The 27,324-nt window shown below is 36.0% G+C and overlaps 1 protein-coding gene and 1 pseudogene across 2 annotated transcripts in view; one reads left to right on the top strand and one right to left on the bottom strand.

Annotated features, from left to right (window-relative positions):
• Window positions 1-1,567: 1,567 nt before the first annotated feature.
• On the bottom strand, window positions 1,568-23,555 carry LOC127638048 (centrosomal protein of 290 kDa-like; annotated as a pseudogene).
• A 515-nt stretch (window positions 23,556-24,070) lies between these two features.
• Window positions 24,071-27,324, top strand: part of LOC127638262 (protein O-mannosyl-transferase TMTC3-like) — a 52,236-nt gene continuing 48,982 nt past the window's right edge. The window contains exons 1-3 of one of the 2 annotated variants that reach the window (XM_052119710.1): window positions 24,071-24,197; window positions 25,644-25,857; window positions 26,105-26,323. In XM_052119710.1, coding sequence (XP_051975670.1) covers window positions 25,669-25,857; window positions 26,105-26,323 — 408 coding nt within the window. In that variant the 5' untranslated portion in view covers window positions 24,071-24,197; window positions 25,644-25,668. Of the gene's footprint in view, window positions 24,198-24,529; window positions 24,643-25,643; window positions 25,858-26,104; window positions 26,324-27,324 lie in introns of those variants that run through there. The other variant, XM_052119709.1, reaches the window with a different exon arrangement.

Raw genomic sequence — 27,324 nt, 5'->3', positions numbered from 1 at the left:
GCTGTCTTAAAGGGATAGTTCACCCAAAAATGAAAATTCTCATGTACTCACACTCATGCCATCCCAGATATGTATGAATTTCTTCTGCAGAACACAAACAAAGATTTTTATAAGAATATCTCAGCTCTGTAGGTCCATACAATTCAAGTGAATGGTGACCAGACCTTTCAAACTCCAAAAATCACATTAAGGCAGCATAAAAGTAATCCATATGACTCCAGTGTTTAAATCCATATTTTAAGAAATGATATGATAGGTGTGGGTGAGAAACAGATGAATATTTAAGTAATTTTTTTCTTTACATCTCCACTTTCACATTCTGAAAATGAAAGTATATAATAAAATAATAAAGGATTGAAATATTAATCTTTTTCTCACCCAAAGTGATTGCATTGCTTCAGAAGATCTATATTAAACCACTGACTACTTTTATGCTGCCTTTATGTGATTTGTGGAGCTTGAAAGGTCTAGACACCATGCACTTGCATTGTATGTATGTACAAAGCTGAGATTTTCTTCTAAAAAAATCTTTGTTTGTGTTCAGCAGAAGAAAGAAAGTCATATACATCTGGGATTGCCTAAAATTATGTAAATGATGACAGAATTTTCATTTTCAGGTGAACTATCCCTTTAAGTCGATGCTTGTTTGTGGGTCTTTCTGCTTTCAGTTTTGTGTGACTTCAGCAAGTGAAATGGATGTTTAATTGGGTTGAGGTCAGGTGACTGACTCAGCCATTGAAGAATATTCCACTTATTTGCATTGAAAAGCACTTTGGTTGCTTTCACAGTATGTTTTGGGTCACTGTTCATCAGTACTGTCCTCTCAGTTTTGCAGAATTTTGCAGAATTTGCTGAACACTAGTGACCCAGTTACATTGGCAGCCATACATGCCCATGCCATAACACTTTCCCCACCATGTTTCACAGGTGATGTAGTATGTTTTTTTTTTTTTAATGAAATAACATGGAAGTAGCCTACACCTGGCCATAAAACAGCTTCTAAGTCGATTGTCGACTTTTGAGCATCTGAAAATAGGGGTCTATGTACAAAAAATTCTGTAATTCTTAAACTGTTCACCCAATTTGGATGTATCTGCACTTCAAACACATATTGATTGCTTCATTTCAAATTCATTGTTGTGACATACAAATCCAACATAATGAAAAGTGTCTCACTGTCCAAATACTGTTCCAATGGAGGGCAAGTGTATGATTAGGGTAATACTTTTAGGGTTAAAAAAGTTTTTAGGGTTAAGGCAAGAATCTAGAATAGGGTGTAGGGGCAGTTCACACAGGACACCTTCTTACATTAGTCTGCACTATTTTTTAATTGTCATTCTATGTAAACACGTCTTAAACATGTCTCCTTTTTTTTAGAATCTCGTGCCATAAGCCACTATGTGTCAAGTTACAAGAAGTTAGATGTTTACTTCTGTGTTCTATACCATTATTCAGCTATGTGTCTAACTGTTTTTGAAAGCAAGAATTAATCATGTGTGAATGGCACATTAGAATTTATGGTTAGGCACAGGTTTAGGATCATGGTAAGAATTTTTGGGGTTTAGGTTTATCTTTGTTCTCCATGACAAAGTTCCAAGAGAGCTTTACTGAGAGCCTGCTGACAAGAAATCAAACACTGATCTTATTCATGGTAACATACAAACATCTATAAAAAAAATCCAGAAGTATTCTAGATAATCCACTGTGTGATACCTTTAGCTGTTTCTCTTTGAGGGCCAGCTGGGACTTCAGACACTCCACAAGATTCTTCATGGTGTTGGATGGTGACCTAACGTTTGCCTCTTTCTGGGCCTCCAGTTCAGTGCGGAGATTAAGGAGTTCATTTTCTGTCTGAGTGAGTTGAGCACGCAGCTCTTCAGCCTCCTGGAACATCCATTTCATTTGGGCAGCATGTCTTTCCTCTAGACTTAGAATTAAAAGATAACTTAAAGAGGTTAAACAAATCAATATCTTTCCACAGCCAGAAAGTTATAACAGAGTAGAAAGAAAGTAGAATTCTAGTAGTCAAGAAAGGATTAGTAGTTCTTTTAGTTCTATTTAAAAAGTTTGATTGTATTATCTGACTTACCTGGCTGTTTCTGCAGAATGTTCCAACTCCTGTCTTTGTTGGTCCAGCTTTGCAGTGACGACCTTCAGCTTGTGTGTCAGAGAGGAGAGGGAATTGTCTTGCTCAGCCACTGTCTGCTCCATTTCTGCTCCATTTCTGCCAACCGCACCAGGTGCTTAGAGGTCGGCACAGTGATGGTGGGTTTTTTCATTAGTTCCTAGTGAAGGATAACGCCAATGTAAGGAAACCAAGATTTTGCAAAGCAGGACGTGCTCAAGGATCAACATCATCTGTTGGCACTATCAAACACACTTAGTCCCTAACCTTAACAATAATTTACCACTTAAGTCAGTGGCAAATTATAGGTTTTATAAGACCATTGTTGTTCAAGCCCTAAGTCTATTCCTAAAACTAACCCTGAAATCTGATTGGTGGATCCAGGACTACATTTACAACGTGGCTTCCTGAGCACTGGGGACCAATTCAGATTGGCAATCTAGTATAGAAGTTTTATAAAGAACACTCTTTCTAAAGTGTACCAGAGCAGTCTGTTTGAAGCGGCCCATTGATGTGTCCATGTAGACGTCCAGTTTCTGATGCAAGGCCCTGACCTCCTCCTCATGTCTTTTGATAATCTCCTGCTCCTGTTAGAGGAACAGAAAAATTAAAGGTGGAGTAAGCGATATCTTTCCTGAGAAAGATATTTGTACTCAACAGCCAAACAAACACACCCCTCCTTTCAGTGCTCCTTCAAAAACTCCACCCCCAAATTCTTGCACACTCAGTAGTGTTGAATGGATCGGTCCGATCAGTTTATTCAGCGCACACACAAAACGGACAGCTAGCGGACCGTGAAGAGACATTAGCGGAATTTGACAAAAAGCGTACTGGATTCAAATGACTTACTCCACCTTTAAGAACATAACATCAGATCAAATATGGCTCATAATAGTAGTAGTATTAAAAGATAACTGAAAAAGTCAACAGGCACCTGTCGAGCCTTTGCTAAAAAGTTCTGGTTCTTTTTGAGAACCTCCTCTTTCTGATCCAGGTGGCCCTGCAGGTTGTTGATGGTCTGGTGTGCAACCTTCAGGGCGGCCTGGCTCTACGAGCCCTCCTGTTTGCTCAGGTCAGCCAGGAGCTTCTCTCTCTCTCTGCAGCAGCTGGTAGGCGGAGCCTCAGTTCATTGATAACTTTGTCTCGGGATAAGATATTTTGTTCTGCCGTCCATAATGCTGCCTCTTTTTCCTTCAGCTTCTGCTCAAACAACAAGATGTAATGCAAACTTTCCATTTATGAACAACCAAATACATTGTTTTTTTTCATGCAATTGTTTTATGATGTGTTGGTAACACTTCAAATTCATCTTATCACTTATGTAGAATATCACATGGTCATCCTATGATGAGTGGAGAAGTACCTCTTCCAGAATTTTGCAGGTAGCTCTTGTCTCAAGGATGGTACGAACATGCTCTTTGATTGTTCTAAGAGCGTAGTCTAACTGGTGAGCCAAAGGCTGATTTGGATCTGGATGAGAGCCGGTGGCATCCTCAAACTAAATCCAATAAAGTACAAATTAAACAGTAGTTAAACTGCATTTTAGTTAACAATTTAAAAAAACACAGTAACAAACTCTAAGCAAGGAACAATCATTTGGGGGTGTGAAATTTAAAGTGTACTTGTGTACAAATTATAATGATAGAACTATACAAATAGCTTCCTGTATTTATGTGCAAGTCAGAGCTGATGCAAATATTGATTTAATTGTTTGGTGGCACCTTCTGAGCTTTGATAAGGATTTAATTCTGCTGTTTCTCATGGGTATCGAGTTGCCGCTCCAATTCAACCTCCCTCTGATCCCATATCTGCTCCTTCTCCTCAAGAAGCTGACCCAAGTTAAACAAATGATTAGGTCTCACTGCAGAAATTATGCATGAATGTGCATTCTGTATAAGACTAGGTTAAAATATCTATTTAATGCTTTTTACATTATTCTGCTGCACCAGCTTTTCTTCCAGGCCACTGAAGGTATGTTCTTTTTCTGCCACAATGTTCTTTAGGTACTTGATCTTTTCTTTCTGGGCACCAAGCTGTCTGCATTGCCTCATTTCTAGCAGACGAACCTCCTCCAGTTTCTTATGCCACGTACTTACCTACATGGGTTGATATTAAACTTTGTCACTGAGTATAAAATACTGATTTACTTCATATGAGTAACATATGAAGTACACTGAAAGGAATTTTCTGGGTTCAATACAAGTTAATACAAGCATAATGTTGATTACCACAAAAAAATAAAATAATTCAGACTCGTCCCACCTTTTCTTTAAAAATGCAAAAATGGAGGTTATGGTAAGGCACTTACAATGGAAGTGAATGGGGCCAATTTCTGGAGAGTTTAAAGGTAGAAATGTGAAGTTTATAATTTTATAAAAGCTCTTACAATAATTATTCTGTTAAAGGTCAAGTATTATTTGAGTTGTAAACTTGTTTAAATCGTAATTTTTATGGCCATTGTTTGAGTTTTTGTGTATATGGCATTAAGTCGTCATGGCAACAAAGTTAGTAAATGATTTTATCCCACTAAAATCATGTTAACACACATATTGTTTATGTCTTGTTTCTATACTTTTGAGTATTTTTCAATTACAGATTGGCCCCATTCACTTCCATTGTAAGTGCCTCACTGTATTTTTAAGAAAAGGACAAATTAGTTTTCAAGCTATACATTTAATAAAATTAATTTGGATAATTCCAAGGCTAGAAAAGTGCAGTTTCTGCAGAGAAAAAGTCTAACACTAATGGACCTTAAGTGTCCAAAATGTTTCCAGATTATATTTTGGGGCCACTGCAAAGTTGTGAATTTATGTTAATAACGTCACACTCTTCGACTCATTACCATAATCAATCAACCTACTTTTTGAGCTCTAATGGAGTAGAGCTCAAAAGTATACAATCGCTAAAATTTGGTATAATTTCTTTAATTAATTCAAACAAATCTATAATACTTATTCTGGAGACTTCAGAACTACAGAGCACAAGTCGTATGCTTATATACTTTTCTGGTGCTTCTGCATCCTTTTTGAAGCATGAAAGCTATATTTCCCATTTATTGCAACTGCATGGAAAATGTAATAAAATTTTCTTCTTTTGTGATCTATGAAAGACAGCAAGTCATACGGGTTTGGAACTTTCATTTTTGGATGAACTATCCTATTAATCCTATTTAAGAAATTAGCAGAAAAGTCTACCAGTTGTACTGATGTTTTCCCAGGCCTGCTCCAAAGTGTGAAGCTTCCCCTTGGTGATCTCAAGCTCTTTATTAATGGAACTAATGCGCTCATGTAAAGATATATTTTCACTCTCTGAAATTAAAGGAGAGTATGGTAAAGAAAAAGAGAAAAAAAATATAGGCCTTGTGTTGCTTAACCAAACTTACAGGAGATGTACCTCAAGGTGCTCCTGGGTGGTTGCTTTCTGAACAAGGTGATTGTCTTTCTGCAGGAAGTTTCTGTACTTGATAGTTAGCTCAGTGTATTGTTTGTTGGCTCTCTCCAGCTCTGAGGCAGGAACACTATTCTCAAGAGATTTCTCCAGGGCCGCCATTTTGAAAGCTGCCATTTCCTGAGGGCAAAGCAAGTTTAAAGAAAGAAAGGGTCAAACATTTGGAATCATTTTATGTGTAACCTCAGCATAGTTGTAGCTCATAACCATTGTAAACTAAATTGAATTTAAAAAACTTTTTTTATTATTATTATTAGCAATGATTAGGCTTATGTGGGAAGCCAACAATACGAGATATAATTTTTTGTAATTAAAAAAATAAACCGTATATTTAATTTGTCTATAAATTGCATAATATGCAGATTATCATTCATAATCAATTACTACATATAGTTAAAGAACTAAGCTAATTTACAATGATATACCAAGGCTTTTATACCTTGAATCTCAGCAGGTAGTCGATCCTTTCTGTGACTGCAACCTCCATTTGGGTAAAGTCATCCTTTAGTTTGACATTCTCCTTCCTCAAGTGCTGCTCAAGCTCCAGCAGAGTTGTATAACGTCTCGTCAGACACTTCTCGTTCACCCTGAAAACCATCATCTTTCGCACCGTCTCAGACAGCTCCCTTCTGATCTCCACTGAGTCCTTTTCAAGAGCCTCTATCCAGTGCTGAGAATCAACACATAATGAGAAGAGTAAGATATGTGAATGTGGATGTGGATGTGGATGAATTAGAATCTTAGAATTATGAACTCTAGATCTGATGGTACTTTATATGACTGGTAGACATGCAAAAACCAAACTGTAGCTGTAGTATGACATGTAATGAAGTAGCAATATAAAATATATCCATAATGTTAGTGATTTGTTTATTTCATTATAAGGATTGTTCTGATTGGAAGCCAACAATTGGAGGGCTTATTTTTTATTAAAACGGAATGTTCTATTTCTACAATTTAGTAATTTAATAATTTATTAATTTATTATTATTATTAATATCATTCATAATGTTTCAAACCTGAATTACTTTCTTTCATGTAGCACAGTCAAGTACCTCAGTATGGTACCTCAGTCAACCTTCGTTTTCATTGCATCTTTTTTTATTGCAAGTGAATGGTGACCAATGTTGGGTAAGTTTCTAAAAATAAGTAATCCACTACAAAATAATAATTACTTTTATATAAATGAAATCAGATTACTTTACTGATTACTTAATCTAAAAAGTAATCACATTACTAATTGTTTTAGTTTTAAAGTAACTTTCTAGATTACTTGTCTGTTTGAAATTTTCTGCTCAATTTCAAAATGTCTATATTTCCTCCTCGTTCATTGTTGCACACACTTAAGCTGTCACAGAAATGCTAACAGATGTACATCCATCCATCCATCCATCATCAACCGCTTATCCTGTGTACAGGGTCGCGGGGGGCTGGAGCCTATCCCAGCTAACATTGGGCGAAAGGCGGGGGACACCCTGGTCAGGTCGCCAGACAGATGTACATATTAATTCATATTTTAAATGTTTTATACATATACTTTATCGCAAGCATTGCTCTTAAAATGTTCGTTTCACTACTTGTTTTACTAAAAAGTTAGTTATATTAGAGTAACGAATTACTTTGTAATCGAATACACCCAACACCTGATGGTGACTGAAGCTAACATTCTGTCGAACATTTGAAAAAACATGAGGGTGAGTAAATGATGACAGATTTTTCATGTTTGAACTATCCCTTTAAGTGTGAGCACTGTGTAATGGATATCTGCCAGAATTTCTATATGGTGCATCCATAAAATAAAGTACTTCAGAGACTTATAGTGTACTCCTTGATTTTAACTGTATCCACCTCCCTTTGTTCCTCCAGTTTAGATTTCAGCTCTGCAAATGAGTCTCTCTCTTTCAGCCAAGACTCCCTCTCACTGACACAAACAAGGTGAAATAATATCATGATTTATTAATGACTGAACATATGTATATATATATATATATATATATATATATATATATATATATATATATATATATATATATATATTTGTTTTTTTTTCTGTTGGTATGACATACCTTTGATACTCCTTGTACAGTAGTCCTTGTTGATGGTGGATCACTGCAAATTTCCTTTTATACTCTTCCAAAGACGAATCAAGCTGCTGGATGGAGTCTTCCCTGTTTTTATTCTCCTACATGTCCATATTTGAAGTCTCATTATTACTTACTATACAGAAAAACAGGGCTGGGTTTCCATTTTAAAAAAACAACAGTAACTACACTGAAACGCACCTTTAGAAGTTGAACCATATACTCATTAAGATCATTGATGACCTCAGCACTCGTCTGTGTCATCTCTTCAGGTAAGGATAATGTCTTTTGTGGGATGGAACTACCAGCTGATTTGCTCATTGATTCAACCTCACTTTCCAAGCAAGCAATCTAGTCAAAGATTAACATAAACAAGAGGGATCACTCTCTGAATTAACTAGCAGCAGTGATTCAATGGAAGCAGGTAAATGTTTTTTGAGCTGTTATTACCACCTTATTCGCTTTCATCAGCTGATTAAGAGTGTTTGTAGCTTCTTCTCTAGAAGCCTTCATCTCCTGTCGTAACTCCTCGTTACGGCCGGTCAGCTGATCTGCCTGAGCTCTCAGTTGCAGGGTTGCATCAAACTTCCCCTCAGAGTACTTCATCTCCAAAGCCTTAAGAAAAATAGGATTATTACACAGAATATCCTAAAGTATGTTATACTAATTAAGTTAATTAAATTGTTCTTGTCACAATTCAGCACAGAAGTACTAATTGCTAGTCCTATACAAAATGAATTTCTGCTGCAGAACTTTTATGAGTCCTGCGTGTGATACATTTTTAAAGGTGCAAAACAATAGAACTGCATGTAGAATTGTTTAGAAGAATAGCATGTCACACTGTAGGACACACATTTTATGTCAACTACCCAATACATTTTTTTTAAACAATGGTTAAAAAAAGGTATAATTGGAATGTTTCAGCAATAAATAAGAGTGTATTACTCTGAGCTTCGTTTAAAGGGATCGTTCACACAAATATTTAATTCTCATCATTTACTCACCCTCATGCCATCCCAGATTAGTGAATTTATTTCTTCTGCAGAACACAAAAGCTCTGTTGGTCCATAGAATGCAAGTGAATGGCTACCAAAACGTTGAAACTCCAAAAGCTTATAAAAGCAGCATAAAAGTAATCCATAAGACTCCAGTGGTTAAATCCATTTCTTCAGAAGTGATATGATAAGTGTGGATGAGACTATAACTATAAATCTCCACTTTCACATTCTTCTTATTTTGTTTTTGGCTATTCACATTCTTTATGCATATTGCCACCTACTGGGCAGGTATGAGAGGTATTTATAATACAAAATATATATGTTTCTCACCCACACCCATCCTATAATTTGTAATCCTATAATTTGGAGTCTTATGGATAAGTTTTTCTGCTTTTATGTGCTTTTTGGAGCTTTACAATTTTGGTACCCATTCACCTGCATTGTAAGAACAGAGCTGATTGATTCTTCTAAAAATCTACTTTTGCGTTCAGCAGAAAAAAGTCATACACATATGGAATGAGGGTGAGCTACTGATGTCAGTATTATCATATTTAAATAAATTATGAAGAATTCCACAGAATTGCTCTGACTCAGTGTGGGCTCACTAATCAGTTGGTTAATAACTGATTCACAAGTGCAGCTCAATAAAGAGCTCCAGGTGAACATACATTGACAAGTCTCTCCAGGCTTGGAAAGCTGGTGAGGGTGTTTTCTTCTGTATGTCCTGAATGGCCTGCAGGATCTCCTTCATGCCCTGCTCCAGCTGTTTAATCTCATTCAACATTTCATTCACTGCGGGAGAGAAAGGAATATTCTAGCCATGGAATTTCACATGGAATTCTAAATGTTCAAAGGTCAGGTAGTGAAGAGGCTCACATTTGGCTTTTATCTGTGCAGATTCTGTTCTCTTGAGCTCCAGTTCTTTGTCTTTGTTGTTCAGCTCTTTCTGTAGCTGCTCATTCTTCGAAAACAAATATGTTTTTAGCTTAACTTTAATGATTATAATGTTCAAAAAGCTTTCAATGTTTTATTCTCTGATGTTGGCTTACTTTGAGTTTGATTTCCTCACCAACAGATCCAGAGATGGGGCTCTCTCTTCTGTTAGATCTGCTATACCTTTCATCAGCATCATCACCTAGCAATGTGCTACTAACTACTGAGATACCTGAAATTATGTAAATATGGTGTCAGTATTACAAATTATATAACAGTTAGTTCTAGTCCTCTATTCTGATTGGACAAGCGGAGTGTCGATAATTTGCATAACAGCACTGGTGCACTTCACAGTTAGTATCACTCTGCATTTCAAGTCAAGTCAAGTGTTTTTTATTGTCGTTCAACCATATACAGTTAATACAGTACACAGTGAAACGAGACAACGTTCCTCCAGGACCATGGTGCTACATAAAACAACATAGGACAAACACAGAACCACATGAGACTACACAGACTAAATAACATACCTATATAAAGTGCACATGCAAACGTGTGCAAAAAGTACGGGACAGTACAATAAATTACTAAAAATTAACAGGACAATAGACACAGTAAGAGACACTGCACCGCCAAGCAGTACACAGTAGTGCAAAAAGATGAGTTTCTAAAAATGCCAAATGTAAACATAACATACTATGATATAGTGTTTTATGGACATATGTGACAATAATTAAAGCTTTTGGAACTATTTTCATTGTGAAGCAATTATAGACAAAATACAAGGCCATATCGTGTCTAAAATGCAAGTTACTTAATATTAAGTTCTTGTTTATAGACCTAAAATAAATATCACACAAGCTCATGTGATATCGCAAAAATGTACCATGAAATAAATCATCTTGGTCTCACCTTTATTCTTCACCAGGGCAAGAATGCATTGTTTCAGATCAAGATAGATGCTCGATCTATGAATTAACACAAGTCCAGTAAAGTCCAGTTAAGGGTCAGAGAAAATTCAACATGGACAACTGTCCAAAGTCAGACATTATGGTCTCAAGACATCAAGATCACCTGTATCTGTCTTCATTACCTCTTTCAGGAGAACCTGGTTCTCTGATTTGTACTGTCTCTGTTTTAAAACCTCTGATCTCAGGAATTCAGTCAAATCCAGTTCTAACTTTGGATTTAACCCTGGAGTGGGAAGATAATCCCAACCCAGATTATAGCACATATTTATTTGAACAAAATCAGTATGGAATGTGAAAACACTGTAATGCTTCTAGGTAAAGGTAAAATGAGAGGGAATTCCTACAGAGTAAAAAGAAAGATTGAAGTGTACCAAGTCATTCTCTTGGATCTTCGTTCTCATCCAGTAGATTGTTGATTTTCAGCTCTCTTTGATCATGGTCTCTATCTCACAGTCTCTGACTCTGAACTGGTTTTTGGATTCTTTGATCTCTGCAATAGCAGCTTCCAAGCCATCCGTCCCCTGAAATACTTACAATAGAGTAGAGTATTTTACTTTGCTAAATGAGGGGACCACTTCAAGGCAAAGTCAACGTTTAAGTACGTATAACATAATATTTTATTAGAGCAGACATACTTGTTGTAACTTAATGGAGACTGAAAAATATACTGTATAATTGACCGTTGTCCCAGGCAACTATATCCTTCATGGCTGTGCTAGTTTCATGTCTCTCATATCACTCCACAGTCTCTTTATTCTCACATAATAAACTAATTTGAACTCAAATCAAGATTTCATGCCCATTTATTTCATAACTTTGTATGTAACAGTGTAATAAGTGGGATAATTATCATTTTCGACATCATCTAAAAAAAATATTTTGGGAGAAACAAGATCTGTTACAAATTCTGATCGCCCTGTCAGGGTTAATTTTGTAATAATGATCGCTAGCTGTACATTGTGACCTTTATAATCAAAATAACTTTTGAAGATGTTTTGTGACATCATCAATTTGGGGATGAGTCAACCTAAACTTCATCAAACTGTTTACATAGGCCACTATCAATATGAGATTGAGAGTTGATTGTAAACTATAACTAAAAGTAAACTGCACATCAACACTATTGGCTGTAGTAGTGATTACTAATTTATAATCTATATCAGCATGCTTAATAAACTCACAGACTTACACAGATGGATATGGCTGAGTGTGTCATTAAGCTCTTTGTATTTATCCCTGGAGTCCATCTCAGCCAGTTGGGCAGCACGCTCGGCCTCTAGAGCTCTTCTTTCAGCTACCTGGAGTTTAGCACTCGACTCGAATTTACGCTGCTGCAAGCTTGGTGTGAGGCCTTCAAAAAAACAATTACAAAAAGCAGATTAATGGTGCATTTATGTGTAAAGTTGAATGGGATCAGTAGTACAGACAGCAATTCAAGGGAGATTCATAACTATAATGGTATTCTTTGTAGACAACATGCACTTACAGTGGAAGTCTATGGGGAAAGTGTACTGGAGGATTTAAAGGGAAAGTTCACCCTAAAACTAAAATTCTCTCACCATTTACTCACCCTCATGCCATTCCAAATGTGTATGACTTTACTTATGCCGAACACAAATAGTTTTTGAAGAATATCTCATCCAGACCTTTGAAGTTCCAGTAATCACAATATGGCATCACCAATATTAAACTTCTTTTTTTTTTTTACTATAAAAAATCCCACACCAATCATATCACTTCTGAAGCTTCCGATTTAAACATTGGAGTCATATTATGGATTACTTTTATTCTGCCTTTATATGATTTTTAGAGCTTGAAAGGTCTGGTCACTATTCACTTGCTTTGAATGGACCTACAGAGCTGAAATATCTAAACATCTTTTTTTGTGTTCGGCAGAAGAAAGTCATACACATCTGGGATGGCATGAGGGTGAATAAATTATGAGAGAATTTTCATTTTTGGGTGGACTTTCCCTTTAAAAGGTTGTTTTTATCTATTTTTTAAATGTTATATTTTTGATGAAACACTTCCATGAATTATTCAGAAATATATGTTTATTATTTGATCTGTAAATTTGCCTAAATTGTAATTTTGAGACTACTTTTCTAGGTGAATGACTACATAATTTACATGATAATAATGACATTATGATGGATATAACTTTGGACAGATAAGGTTAGTAGGCGATTCTATCACAACAGTCTCATGCATGTGTAATATTTGAGAGTTATGGTTATAACTGCGAAACAGTGTGACAGTTGCATATTTCAAATGTTTATGCACAGTGCTGTACACTTGCCCCATAGAATTTCATATAAAGTGCATAACAATAAATATAATTTTTTGCTTGTTTTTACAAACACAGAGGAAATTATTTCAACTAATTATTGGTGAGGCCTTATACCCTAGATGTCAGGATCCCAACACTCCTGTAAGCTTTCATTTGGTGTCGAGATCCTTTACCTGTTTAGTGCTTTAACCTTGTGTTTGTGTGTTTCTTCCCATCTACTGGCTAATGTCTTGACCCCGCCCCCTCATTTGCCCTGTTATCTGTCTGATTATTAGTTGTTTGTTTCACTTGTCCTTTTCTCCCATTTATAATTCCCTCTGTCTGTCTTGTTTAGTTGCTGATTCATTCCTCATGTTTGGTTGGTTTGTTGGTCTGTTAAATTTTGCACTGCACTTCTGATTATATCTGTCGGATTCTTTTTGCCTGTTTTTGACTTAGTATTTTGTCTCATTTGACAATTGCCCTTTGGTGGTAAATCACTGCACCATACCATAAATGATTAAATATGTCTCTCTGCAGTATTTCTAAAGGTAGCACCACCACTCTAAATGTATTAAGATTGATACACTGGCGTATACAAATGGAAACAGACCTTTAACTTTCTTTAAAGGCTTTTTCAGCTCCTCGATGAGCATTGAGTTCCTTTCCATTTCTATCGTGTACTGCTCGACTTGCACTGACAGCATCTTGATCTGGTTGTCCCTCTCTTGCACAGCCTTTTGAAGTCAAACACAAAGTCAATGACTTCCTTAAAGCCCCGCTGGGACACAATGAGATGAACCAATATGATGGAAGACTTGGCAAAGATGGATGAAGAGAGTCAAATGTAAAAACACAGACATAGAAATGAGGTTCATAAATTACCTGACCCGGGAAAGACATAAACGAGAGAGCAAGAATGGAAAAGGAAACATTTGAAAGCCAATGAGGTAGATGAAAGGAAGCAGTAAAGCTTAAAATGAAAACAACAAAAGAAACATCACACAAATACTCAACAAATACATGAAATACTTGTAGGAAAAGCACACAGATTGGTTGGCAATGGATCTGAGACATACAGTATATTAAGTCATGATTAATAGCAGGACTCAACAATAAGTATGGCCTAATGACCCTGGGCCAGTGTGAGCTTCAGGCCAGGAACTGCCATTTGCATCAGTACTGTGATGGCACAAAATCTTACATTTGTTGATCATATACATGTGTTTTTTTGCCTTGGAAATGGAAAACTTTGGTATATAGCATATTGGACATTGTTTAAAAATGCCTAATATTTACATAGTTATCTAGATGGTTAACATACTCTAGATGAGGCTTTGTTAAAATTGCATGAAAGATCTTTGATAGTCTTATAAATCTCAGTTAGAATGGGTTGAACTTAAACAAAACTCCATATGCCATATTTTTTCAAGCAAAATTGTATTAATGAATTCATAAATATCTATGGAGTTTATAAATTTTTAATGTCTAGGTATTATTGCAAATTAAAAAACGATTTTTTAAAAGAAAACTTAACATTTCATGAAAAATATAAATATATTTTTAGATATTATTTTTGCATTTTTTGAGGTGGGGCCATTTTAGCAAGGCAAGTTAAAATCTAGACTACTTCCCCAAGCACAAAAGAAGATGTATTGTTGAGGCCTGAACATTTTTATAAAATGAAAAGGAAGCTGATAAAATTAAAATGTACATCTAACAAAATTTTAAGATATACTTTTCTTACAGTAGGTACAGTTGAAGTCAGAAGTTTACATACACCTTAGACAAATACATTTAAGTTTCATTAAGTTTTTCACAATTCCTGACATTTAATCATAGAAAACTTTCCCTGTCTTAGGTCAGTTAGGATCACTATTTTATTTTAAAAATTTGAAAAGTCAGAATAATAGTAGAGACAATTGTTTATTTAAGCTTTTATTACTTTCATCACATTCCCAGTGGGTCAGAAGTTTACATACAGTTTGTTAGTATTTGGTAGCATTGTCTTTTGTAATTAATAATTTTTATTGATTCACATATATATACACACCTCATAAAACAAAACATATATACAAAGTATTACAAAGTTAAGTGAGCCAGCTGTTATGAGTTCAACAGATGACGTAATCATTCCAACGTCCCGTAAATATACTCCACAAAACAAACTCCAGCCAACAGGAGGCATAAGCATGATGAACGAACAGATTAATCCACAACTGACCCGAAGCAGTGTTATTCCACAAAACAAGTTCCAGCCGCTAGGTGGAACCAACACAAAAAGAAACAAAACAGGCATCCCGGTTTCTCGGACGGTCAAGTCAATTCACTCACATAGGTCACATAAATGTATATACCATGACTTACTCAGTCCGTCAACTATATTAAAGACATCTTTTGTGTGAGCATGTAGATATTTTGCGGTCATCCGTAGTGTCTTTTCTCAATCTGGTCGGGAACTTCAGTGTGAATGTGATCCTCCGTTAATGCAAAAGTTTCTCCAAGGAAAAGTGCCACTCTCAAAATGGAGTCAACGCAAAAAGGAAAAAAATGGTGCCCAGCTTCCTCCTACAATAGTCAATGTAAAGCAAGTCGATCCACTTACATGAGAAACACCCAATGGTTTATTCACCCATTGTTTGTATAAAATACAGCGCTTGTTTCGGACATGTACTGTAAATACTGTACTTTGTGACCATCCTTCGCTTCTATTCTCAGCTTGGCCGGAAACATCATTGCAAAAGCGATCTTACATTGATGCAAGAGTTTCTTGCATTCCCTGAACCAATCGTGTTTCTCTCTTATCGAACTTGCAAAGTACAGGAACAAGAAAATAATTTTATTCTTCCAAGAAAGCTTCCCTTTTCTCCTCGCATGGCACAACACAATATCTTTATCGGATGATCTCAGAAATTTGGCCAGGATTGATAAGGGCCTTTCTCTCCCAGCAGATCTCTGCGAGCTTGATCGATTTCCAGCTTGAGGCCTGTTATGTCGAGCAAACTCTGGAAAAGCTTATTTAGGAATTTCACCATATCTCTGCCCTTCTCATGCTCAGGAATTCCAACAATTCGGACATTATTCCTGCGATTCCGATCCTCAAGATCTTCAAGTTTTTCAAAAACATGTTCCAAATCAACTTTGGTCACGGTTAGCGGATAATCCGATGACTCCAGATAATCAATTCGTTTCTCAACATCTGCCACTCTTGTAACTAACTCAGAGAATTTTTTTTCCATAGTCGTAATCAATTTATGTATTACAGCGAGATCCTCCAAGTCAGCAAGAACCTTCGTCAGCATCACCAACATTTTGGACAGCTGACGCTGGATCTCCACTCCTGCCGCACCAGCCAAATCGAGTCCCTGGTCTGTTGGCCTGACGGGGCTTTCATCCTGAACACGTAAGTGTCTTTGACTGTCTTCAGAGCCCGAGGATTTTAACTTCTTTGCCATGTTTTACCTCAAAGAGCAAATGTGTAACTGGGTGTATCGAATTTCACCAGATTATAACATAAGAATAAATTAAGTGCACAAAGCTTATCTTTACATGTCTGCTTCTACATGAAAATACCAGGAGATCAGCAGTTACTAAAATACTCAAACCAGCCCACCTGGCACCAACCAGGACCATCGCATCCATGCGATTATCTAATTAGTGCATAAAATCATGCAGATATGGGTCAGGAGCTTCTGTTAATGCTCACACCAACTATCAGAATGAGGAAAAAATCTCAGTGATTTGGACTGTGGCATGTTTGTTGGTGCCAGATGGGCTGAGTATTTCTGTAATTGCCGATCTCCTGGGATTTTCACACACAACAGTTCCTAGAATTTACTCAAAATGGTGCCAAAAACATCCAGTGAGGGGCAGTTCTGTGGACTGAAATACCTTGTTGATGAGAAAGGACAAAAGAGAATGGCCAGACTGGTTCGATCTGACAAAGTCTACAGTATCTCAGATAACCACTCTGTTCAATTGTGGTGAGAAGAATAGCTATCTCAGAATGCTATTCTAAGATGCGGTTTGGCGCTGTTTTGGCGGCACGAGGGGGACCTACACAATATTAGGCAGGTGGTTTTATTGTTGTGACTGATCTGTATATTATTCTAATAACCAAGATTATTTGGTTAGTTGTATTTTATTATTTGCATATACCATTGTTTTTTCACCTTTAGACCTTTTTTGGTTGCAATCTAAGCATTGATCACCACTCTTGTAAGAAACAGATATTAGATTTAGATTTAATAAAGGTCAATGACATTATAGATGTGTGTTAGCAATGCTAACAAATAGGTTGTCTGTTCCCACAGTTCGTAAGAGTAACAAATAATTTATGTCATCCCATACTCATTTTACAATATTATTGTTTGACCAAGGCTTGCACAAAAACAAAGCATTCTTTTCTTCAGAAGTGACTCCTTAAACTCAGACTGGTAAAACCACATTCACTTAAACTGAAAAAAACAGTAACTCTCCACAGAATTACTGAGAAATGAGGAACACTCACACCAAATGATCTAATTTGAATATAAGATGTTATTACTATTTGTTACAGTTGAGAGGATGGTGGGTGTGGAGCTCACAATCAACTCCTCCACTTTGGCATTAACAGCAGCCATAACAGGGACATCTTCTTCAGCTCGAGCCTGGATCTGTTCTGTCAACTCTCTGACTTTTAAAAAGACAACAGGCAAAAGCTTTCTTTACAAATAGTGTCAATAAATCCTTTTTTGAACCTATTAAGAAGAATTATTTTTTATATAATTCCTTTCTCAAGCTCAAGGTCGCTTTAAATGGTTATATCATTGCTATATATAAATACATTAATTACAAAAGAAAAACCTATTAAATCTTTTTAAACTGCACTATTATGACTCAATACATTACTACATTACAACTTTTTCTGTTGAAGCATAATTTTTTGTAAATCTGCTTTTTGTAAATCACATTTATTTAAATGTGTGTTGTGAAAAGTGCTATACAAATAAAAATGACAACTTGAGGACTATGAGGTAGTGAGTTTCATAATTTAGGAGCAACAACACAGAAAGACCTACCACCCAATGAAGACAACTCATGTACACAGTTCAGTCACGCAAACTTCTCAGATTTATGCCAGACTCAACCTCAGTTAGCAATTTCAAAAACAAAGATGCATTGTATGTTTTTGCAATTGGATATCCACTGTTTAATCTCAGTCTCAGACCACAGACAAAAATACAGAAAACATTTCACATATTAAAAGCTTAGTGTGACCGCCCCTTAAGTGGGAAGTTCTTGGCCAGAATAAGCTGCAAAGTGGACCAGACTTTGCTGGTAATCAAAAGTCTGCCTGTGCAAGTGAGTTTCATTAAGGATACAGCACCTGTATCTTGCCATGATCTCTGTCTTTTCTCAGTTGATCCATGATGGCATCTGTCTGCTGTACTGCAATCTTCATATTGTTGTACTCATCGGCCATCTTTTCCATCTCCTTCACAGACTCCTCCAGATTCTTCTGCAGGTGCTCATTCTCACCTTTTTAGGTTGGTAGCCATATCCTCGGCATGCTGGGAATATGGACAATATGCTGACCAAAATGATGACACAAAGCAGGGGACATATTATGGAAAACAATATTTTCATTCCTCTTTTGAAATAAAAGTTCATAAAAAAATTTTGTACATTTATTGTATGTGTATCCTATATTATGTGTATGTGTATTCTACATTGTGTGTATTGTTTACTGTACATTGTATATTATTATTGTGTTGTGTAATTATGTGTACATTAGATATGTAAATTGTGTTGTGTAAATATGATGTTTATTGTAAATTGGTATATGTCTCGTCACTGTCATGACTGCTATGTTGTTTGGAACGGCACACAAGACTTTCACCCACTGTTGCACTTGTGTATATGGTCGTGTGACAATAAAGTGATTTGATTCTCAGTCCACCCAGACGGTCTGTTGAATGACAGTTTGAACTACACAAACTACTTTTAACTTCAAACTACTACTTTACATATAGAAATCTTAAAAGGTACAAAATAATAACTACATGAAAATTGTAGATAAACTTTGATGTTGGCTTGACAAAGCCTTGTCGAAGAAAGTTTGAAAAAAAGTTTAAAAGCTTAGGGTTTTACAGTACAGTCAAGGACAGGTGGACAGACAGACAGATGGATGGACAGACAAGACAAAAGAGTGACAGACAGACAGACAAGACAGACAGACAGAGAGACTAATAAGACAGAATATATATTTAATATAAGAAATAGATAATTACAATAGTTAAGAAAAATATAGAAAGAGAAAGAAAGAAGGAAAAGGGCGAGAAAAAAGAATATGAGTCAGAATGATAGATAGACAGAGAAAGAGAGAGAATTATAAAAAGAAAGAAATAGTGAAATAAAGAAAAGGAAAGAAAAAAGAAAAGAAAGAACATGGAAATCAAAGGAAAAGAAAAGAAAAAGAAAAAGCGAGAAAAAGGAAAAAGGCAAGAAAAAAAAGAAAGTTAAAGAGAGTAAGAAAGAAAAAAGGCAAAAAAATATGAAAGAAAAATAGAGACAGAATTATAGATAGATAGATAGATAGAAAAAGAGAGAATAATAAGGAAGAAGGAAAGAAAGAAAGACAAATCAAAGGAAATGAAAAGAAAAAAGAAAAAATAGAAAGGAAGGAATAGAACAGAAACGAAAAGATAGATAGATAGATAGATAGATAGATAGAGAATAATAAGGAAGAAGGCAAGAAAGAAAAATCAAAGGAAATTAAAAGAAAAAAAGAAAAGAAAGAAAGAAAATAAGAGACAGAATTATATAGACAGACAGACAGACAAAAAATCTTAAATATAACCTTTCAAAACCAACCCAGTAACCTAATCCTTTGACCGCATCGGAACATATTTTAAATATCAATGTCATGATGGCATTATGTACGAGGCTAAATGTGATTTTGGTGTCACCTGCAGATCCTCCATGCACTGGTAGAATTGTTGGTTAGCTCTGGTAATTCTCCTCTAAATCTCATTGCTCTCCTCCTTGGTCTGAAAAATGTCTTTCTTATCCGATTCCTTTTTGAAGAACTCAAAATCCTGTTGCAGCTGTTCATTCTGCAGTATAATAAAAATCCATTACTTTATCACAAAGCATCATTTACAGGTGAATGAGTGGATATTATATGTCATATAAACATAAGGTGTAATGTTTCAACTTAATTATTGGTTCTGAATGGTTGAAACATTCCATGGGTGTTTTTTATTTTTCTATAATTGCACAGCTATGATGTAGTTCCAAGATTGCTGACCGCATTACAGTTGCATATCATGTAGCCACATTCTTCTGAAGTGTTACAAAGCTTCAAATTAACAGAACGTCAAAGATCCATCCATCATACCATGGGAAAAGAACCATATAAAGACAAAGACACTTGTCAAGCAAATCATATAAACAACTAATTTATTTATTTTATTCCAATTTCAATAATTCAAAAGAATTATGTATTATTTGTCATATAGCTGATTCTTCTGATCAAAAGTGACTTACATTACACTTATTACAAAGAAAATCCCCTTGGGAAGCAACCTGGGGTTAAGTGTCTTGATCAAGGGCATCATTGTGATAGTTAATTGATCAATAACCTTTCGTTTACCAGCCCAGCCTCTTCTCTCTCTCTAATATACACACAGTAGTGCCTACACAAAAACACACAGTATGCTGGACCTACTGTAAATGTGATGGGTGGTGAAGTTCCATTTGATGTAAGCATGTTTCTAATAAATAAGAATTCTGCCTAATCTGGGGTCTTACCTCCTGCTTAAACTGCTTTATATTGAGGGGGCATTGACAAGAGATTAGAGCAAAGATAGAAAAAGATAAAGAGCATATATGAAAGTAAAATGAATCGTCAGACAGGGGGGCACAGATAGACTGGTACCCAACATAAATCCATAAGACTCAAGTCTTTAAATTATTTTTGAGATGTGCAGATAGAGAATACTGAGAAATAATAAAAGCATAAAGAAAGTAGGGCTTACCTCTCTTTTCAGTTTCCTGTTCTTCTCTTCAGCCTCTTCAGCATGGAGAGACAGCTGTGAAATGCAAAATCAGAAATCAATGCATTAACTTGTTCTCAATCCTACACCTGCAGCTTGCATCTAGGTTATTATTTATTTTATATGGGTTTTTAATGGACAGTAAGACAGGAAAGTGCTAGGAAAATCAGATCTGGTAAGGACGGAGGTCAGACTTGAACCTGTGACCCCCTAAATAAACAGCTATTTTACTGTATTTGTCACACACGTGCTACCCACTGTGCTGTTAACAATGTATTAATTAATAAATAGCACAATAAAAAAAAATAATCCACTAAACAGCTTTGCTACTTTTCAATGTGGTATTTCAGCACAAAACCAGGAAATTCAGGCCTACCTCTTCGTTGGCTTTCTTTCCTTTCCCATTTCTTTCTCCAGCTGGGTAACCTCTCTCTCCTTGCGCTCCAAGTGACTCTCCAGTTGGTGAATCTCATCCCGGAGGAAATGGGTGTCCCCCCCACCCATCACGTGCTGTGCCATCTGGACAGGAATGAGGCAAATCTGAATAAGCCTCAAACAAAGAGCCATGGTGCCAAAACTCTTCATCTATGCATGTGTGTTGCTGATGCAGTCAAGCTGTCCAGCTCAATGATATCTAATTTATTTTTACAATAAATAACATATCAAGGAGAGACTGTGAAAGGTCTCACTGTGATCTTTAAAATTGGCATGGTTATAACTGCAGCAACACACAGGGAATTAGCTCCGTAATCTTCTTAACACTGCTCTTGCACACAGACAGCTCACAAACATCACATAAATACAAATCAAATGAGTCATGATCATTTGTTTTCATTTTTGCAGTAATGTCAGATAAAGTAAGTAAATAAAACCAAATAAATAAATTGCACTGCTGTGTTAAAACAATCCACAAAAAACATGTCTCTTGAGTAACTAATAAATCAGTTACAGTGCTTGCAAGGCTCAACTACATTCAAACTTTGTCTTGTAGATAAATTCAGTCTTAGATTTGCTATGTACAGTATATTTATTCATTTTAAACATTATACTTTAAATGAAATCCAATATTAAAGTTTTGCAATTTCCTACTGGCTTACAATGAAAACATTTTCAAAGATCAAAATCTTAAAGGGATAGTTCACCCAAAAACAAAAACTCATAATTTAATCACCCTCATGCCATCCCAGATGTGTGTGACTTTCTTTCTTCTGCAGAACATAAATGAAGATTTTTGGAAGAATATCTCAGCTCTGTAGGTCCATACAATGCAACTACATTAAACACATAAAGGCAGCATATAAGTAACCCATATGACTCCAGTGGTTTAATCCATGTCTTTCTTAAGCAATCTAATCGATTTTGGGTGAGAACAGACCAAAATATAAAAAAAATTGTACTGTACATCTTGCAATTGCAGTGCCTAGGCACGATCATTATTTCAAGCTCTATTACACTTCAAAGTGCTTGACACATGCACAAAACGCTAGATGGCGCTAGGTAGTTTAAATGAGCTTAAAATCATGATAGCCAAGGAGACTGTCGATTTCAAGATTTATTGTGAAAAAGGAGTTATATTTTGGTATGTTTTCTGGTCTAATGGTGCATTCCCATAAAACGCAAAGCGAGCGTTTCACGAGGCGCGATTACATACAAAGTCAATGCAAAGATGCGAATAGACACGAAAACGCTTCATTCGCGTATTTAAAAATCTGCATGACGCGCTGTCGCGATAGCCTACCAGCATTGAGATTGTCCGGATGTTACTGACATACTGATGTAGTAGCAGAAGAAATCAGGAAAAATGGATGAGAAAATGGTTGTAGCGGTGTGTGGGAACCTGGAATTGTATGACACAACGTAAACGTATCTGGGACTTCCACAACAGATACAGAGCAGCAATCATTGTGATATCGGCCATGGTTAATGGCGGAAAGATAAATTGTCATAGAAGCGCCACCTCCTGTCCTTTTCCAGAAGAGAAGGGGGAATACTCGCAGGTTCGCGTTACTCGTGTGAACGCGTGTTTAAACACAAATTTAATCCAGCGGTCAAACTCGCACGAACAATGCGAGGCGACATTTTTTTACGCGTTGTATGTGAACGCACCATTAGAAGGCATGGAGTCATATGGATAACATTTATAATACCTTTATGTGCTTGTTGGTGCATCAAAGTTTTGGTCACCAGTCACTTGCATTGTATGGACCTACAGAGCTGAGATATTCTTCTAAAAATCTTCATTTGTGTTCAGCATAAGAAAGAAAGTCATGCACATCTGGGATGGCATAAAGGTGAGTAAATGATGAGAGAATTTTCTTTTCTGGGTGAAATATTCCTTTAAGTTGTCATTCACTGAAAATAATGCTGGAGAGCCGTGGTCAATTTCATTGTATGAGAAAGAGCAGCTTTGACATTTTTACCATAAATCGCTCATTCTTTGTTCCACAGAAGAAAATGTCATACAACATTGGGATGAAGTGAGAGTGAGTATAAAGTATGGTGAAATCATTTTCATTTCTGGGTGAACAATCCCTTTAAAAATTAAACACATACCATTAAAATCATATCACAGATTCTCTCATCATCATCTCCCAAATCTTCAGGGTCAACTCCCATGAGCATTTTCCAGTCTGCAGCTGAAGGCATCTTTCTGTTGCAGTGTATTGACCTGCAGTGCTAAACTGAACTACAGTTTAACCTATTAAATGTCAGTGTGTTCACAAAAGGCGCTTTTCAGTGAAAACTCTCAGTCAGCTTTTCATATTGACAGCAAAAATATGATGCCAATATATTATTGTTATTTACATTATTCACATCGACTCCACACAGACCATTTGCCCAATTCCTTTATATAATGACGCCGAGATATAGTATAATAATAAATGAAGAATTTTTTCTATGCTAGATATTATGTAGAAATGTAATGAAAAAGCCAAGATTAGCTTTGTATGCAACTGGTCATACTTTCTCTTTTTTAGTCAGCTATATTATTATAAAAATGCATACATAAAGGTTAATGTTAAAATGCGCTACATAATGAACGTGTGAATAGTAAATAATAAGTGTTATTACATATTATTAAACGACAAAGACATTTAAATAACCCAAGCAGACCTTATAAACAAAAAAAACATAGCCATCTTTTATGTCTCTTGAGCTGCTGCTAGGCAACAGTGAAAACAGTCGTAAAGCGATGTGTCGTAAAGTCGTATCTCGGAGTTTTAAAATGTTCAACAATCTTTCGTAAAAGTTGCATTATATATATATATATGTGTGTGTGTGTGTGTAGTGTGTAGTGCAGAACAAAGTCATACACATCTGGGATGGCATTAAGGTGGGTAAATGATATAAGAATTGTCTTTTATTGGGTGAATGATTCTTTAAGTTGTTATTCACTGAAAATAATTCTGGACAGCCGTGGTCACGATTTCATTGTATGGAAAAGAGCAGCTTTGACATTTTTACCATAAATCACTCTTTGTTCCACGGGAGAAAATGTCATACAACATTGGGATGAAGTGAGAGTGAGTATACAGTACGGTGAAGTCATTTTCATTTTTGGGTAAAAAGATCCCTTTAAAAATGAAACACTTAACATTATATATTGTTTAGTTGTAAATGTAAAAATATGTACATTTTGCCAGTTGCTTTTATTCTGACGAGTAATATGTCCCGGAAGTAGTGTTGTGGTGTTAATGTCGTTATAGATCGCATTTGCTACTTCAGCCAAAATAAACACACATTCTCTTTTCATTGAGTTTTTCCCCAGATATGACAGGGTGAGTCTTCGATTTGATCATGTTATGTCGATCGTCAATGATAGATCAAGTCTGTTTGTAAAAATCCGTGAAATGAGAGCATGCTAATGGAATAGCTTGAGATAGACTTAGCTATCTCTTGGCTTTTTAACCCAGCTTTTCCCATCACCATTACATTTATTTATTTGAAATGGATTTGTACACAGCTGTGTGCTTGCAATATTTGATTTATCTCAATAAAAAAACAAAAAACAAATGTTAATTTATTTTTAAGAAAGCTAAATGTGTTTGAATCCCTTTTCTCTGTTGTGCTCAATCCACCAGGATAATTCGATTTATTTATTCATTCGTTCATTTTAGAAGTCGGCTGCGATTGGCAAACCAAGCTTGTGACATGGCTGGAAAAGAGGTTGTTGTTCAATATGCTTATTTTTAACCCCTGTTAGTGGCTAATTCATTATTTTATTGTTGCTACTGAATTAGACTTTCAATCCGAACAATTATTACAAAGTAATATTTCATTATTATTATATATCACAATTTATTACAATTATAAAACCACAAACCTCTTCATATTAGCTATACTTTTAACATCACTTGTCTCTAAGACAGTGAAGACAGATTTAATGGTACACTACATTTTTGGCCCCAACATTTTAGGTATCTTGGGGAGTTTTGCCCAGTAACCTGGTTAATTTCTGACCCTGCACGGTAACCATCATTTTCACCAAAGTATCATAGCTCCTGTAGTGATTGTTACTATAATGTGTAACTTAGTATTACCCACCACTGTCATCGAAAAAGAAACAAACAAATTGATTGTGAAAGCTTCTGACACTATTTGAAAGATAAAACCAATTTACTATTGCAAAACTCTGGTATTTTGGCAGAAATTGTGGTAACAATGGTAAGTAAGGCTTCAATTAGTCTATGGTGTTGTTGACTTTTTAAAATGTTGGTAACACCCTAACAGGATTTTCAGTTGTTTCAGGGAGTTAATCAAGTCTGTTTTGTCTTTGCAGTGCTCAATGAGGTCTCACGTCAGCGATGGCTGTAGTGTCATGGAAGGAGATCTGTCTTCTGAGTGGACTGGTGGTGGGATGCTACTGGAACAGCCTATTTTGTGGTTTTGTGTTCGATGATGTCTCTGCCATCTTGGACAACAAAGATCTTCGTCCCACCACACCTCTGAAGAATCTCTTTCTCAATGACTTCTGGGGTACACCAATGTCAGAGGTAATTTATTTCCCCCTGATGTGAACACCTGAATTAAATATATTGAAAAGAGATAACTGAAAGATTTCTTTTTTTTTTTAACTACTTCAAAGGTTAATCTATGAGCCCTAACCATTGTGCCTTTCAGCAAGACACTTAAACGGATACTGTAGTTCAATTAAAAAATTTAAATTCTGATTACAGCTCAAATTATACAAATTTTTACTTTGAGTCATGTTAGATAAAATCATCTGCTCTTGTTTTCCAGGAAAGGAGCCATAAGTCCTACAGGCCGCTCACTGTCCTTACCTTTCGTCTCAATTACCTGTTCAGTGAGCTGAGCTCCTCATCCTATCACCTCCTCAATGTGCTTCTTCATGCTGTGGTGTGTGTCCTCTTCCTCCACTTCTGTCGTCTGCTCCTGGACCGAAGCACCAGCCTTATAGCAGCCCTGCTGTTTGCAGTTCATCCCATTCACACAGAGGCTGTAAGTACTGTCTGAAAAAATCCTGTTATGTCTATTTAAAAGATTTACCAAATTAATGCAAAAATGCATTCCGACTTTTTACACCTTTTCTTTAAAAAAAAAAAAAATCGAGGTTACAGTGAGGCATTGAAGCCTAAAGTATGCATGTTCAGACGTGAACAGGACACGTGATGGAAATGATATCATCAGCAGAGATTTTTTTCCATTTGCGCGTCTTTGAATGCGCAGAATGCGCCTGGAGTTATTTGCACTAATTAGTGAGTCCACAAGGTGGCAACACTTGCAATTGAAGAAGCGCTTGAAGATGTAATCACAGCTAAACTTCAGGAAATGAAGATAAAAACAAAAACAGTGGATGTGCAAGTCAAGAATGCATGTGTGGGGAGGTTTGGAGATACCTGCATTTATGTAACTGTCCGGTGTATCATAGCAGTCGTAGCATGCATGCGGCAACCGACTGTGAATGCATGCACAGTAATATGGAGTATATTTTGACAGGGTCGCATTCGACTGGATGAAGACGTGGAGTGTTCAAGTAAAAATGGAAGTATACCTAGGGCTTTACAATGGAAGTGAAAAGAGACAATATTTGGAGGGTTTAAAGGCAGAAATGTGAATCTTACTATTATAAAAGGACTTAAATATGTTTTTTTCTGTTATCTTGTGTATTATTTGAGCTGTAAAGTTGTTTAAATATCTTTTCCAGTAATTTTAGTGTTTGTTGACATAACATCGTCAAAGGGAGGTAAGCGATTTATCACACTAAAATCATGTTAACCTGCATATTGTGGCTATACTTTTGAAATAAATGTGAGTATTTTAACGTTTACAGGTTGGCCCCATTCATGTCCATTGTAAGTGACTCACTATAACACAGATTTGTGCTTTTTTTAAAGAAAAAGAGGGGCAGGTGAAAATGTATTTTTGTGATCAATATTATGCCACACAAATGCTGTCGATTGAGATTAACTTTTGTTGAATTTCAACATTGAAAAAATTTC

This window comes from Xyrauchen texanus, chromosome 46, assembly GCF_025860055.1.
Source record: "Xyrauchen texanus isolate HMW12.3.18 chromosome 46, RBS_HiC_50CHRs, whole genome shotgun sequence".
Classification (NCBI taxonomy): domain Eukaryota; kingdom Metazoa; phylum Chordata; class Actinopteri; order Cypriniformes; family Catostomidae; genus Xyrauchen; species Xyrauchen texanus.
Note: the sequence above shows the minus strand (reverse complement) of the source record. Positions and strands in the feature narration are given on the sequence as shown.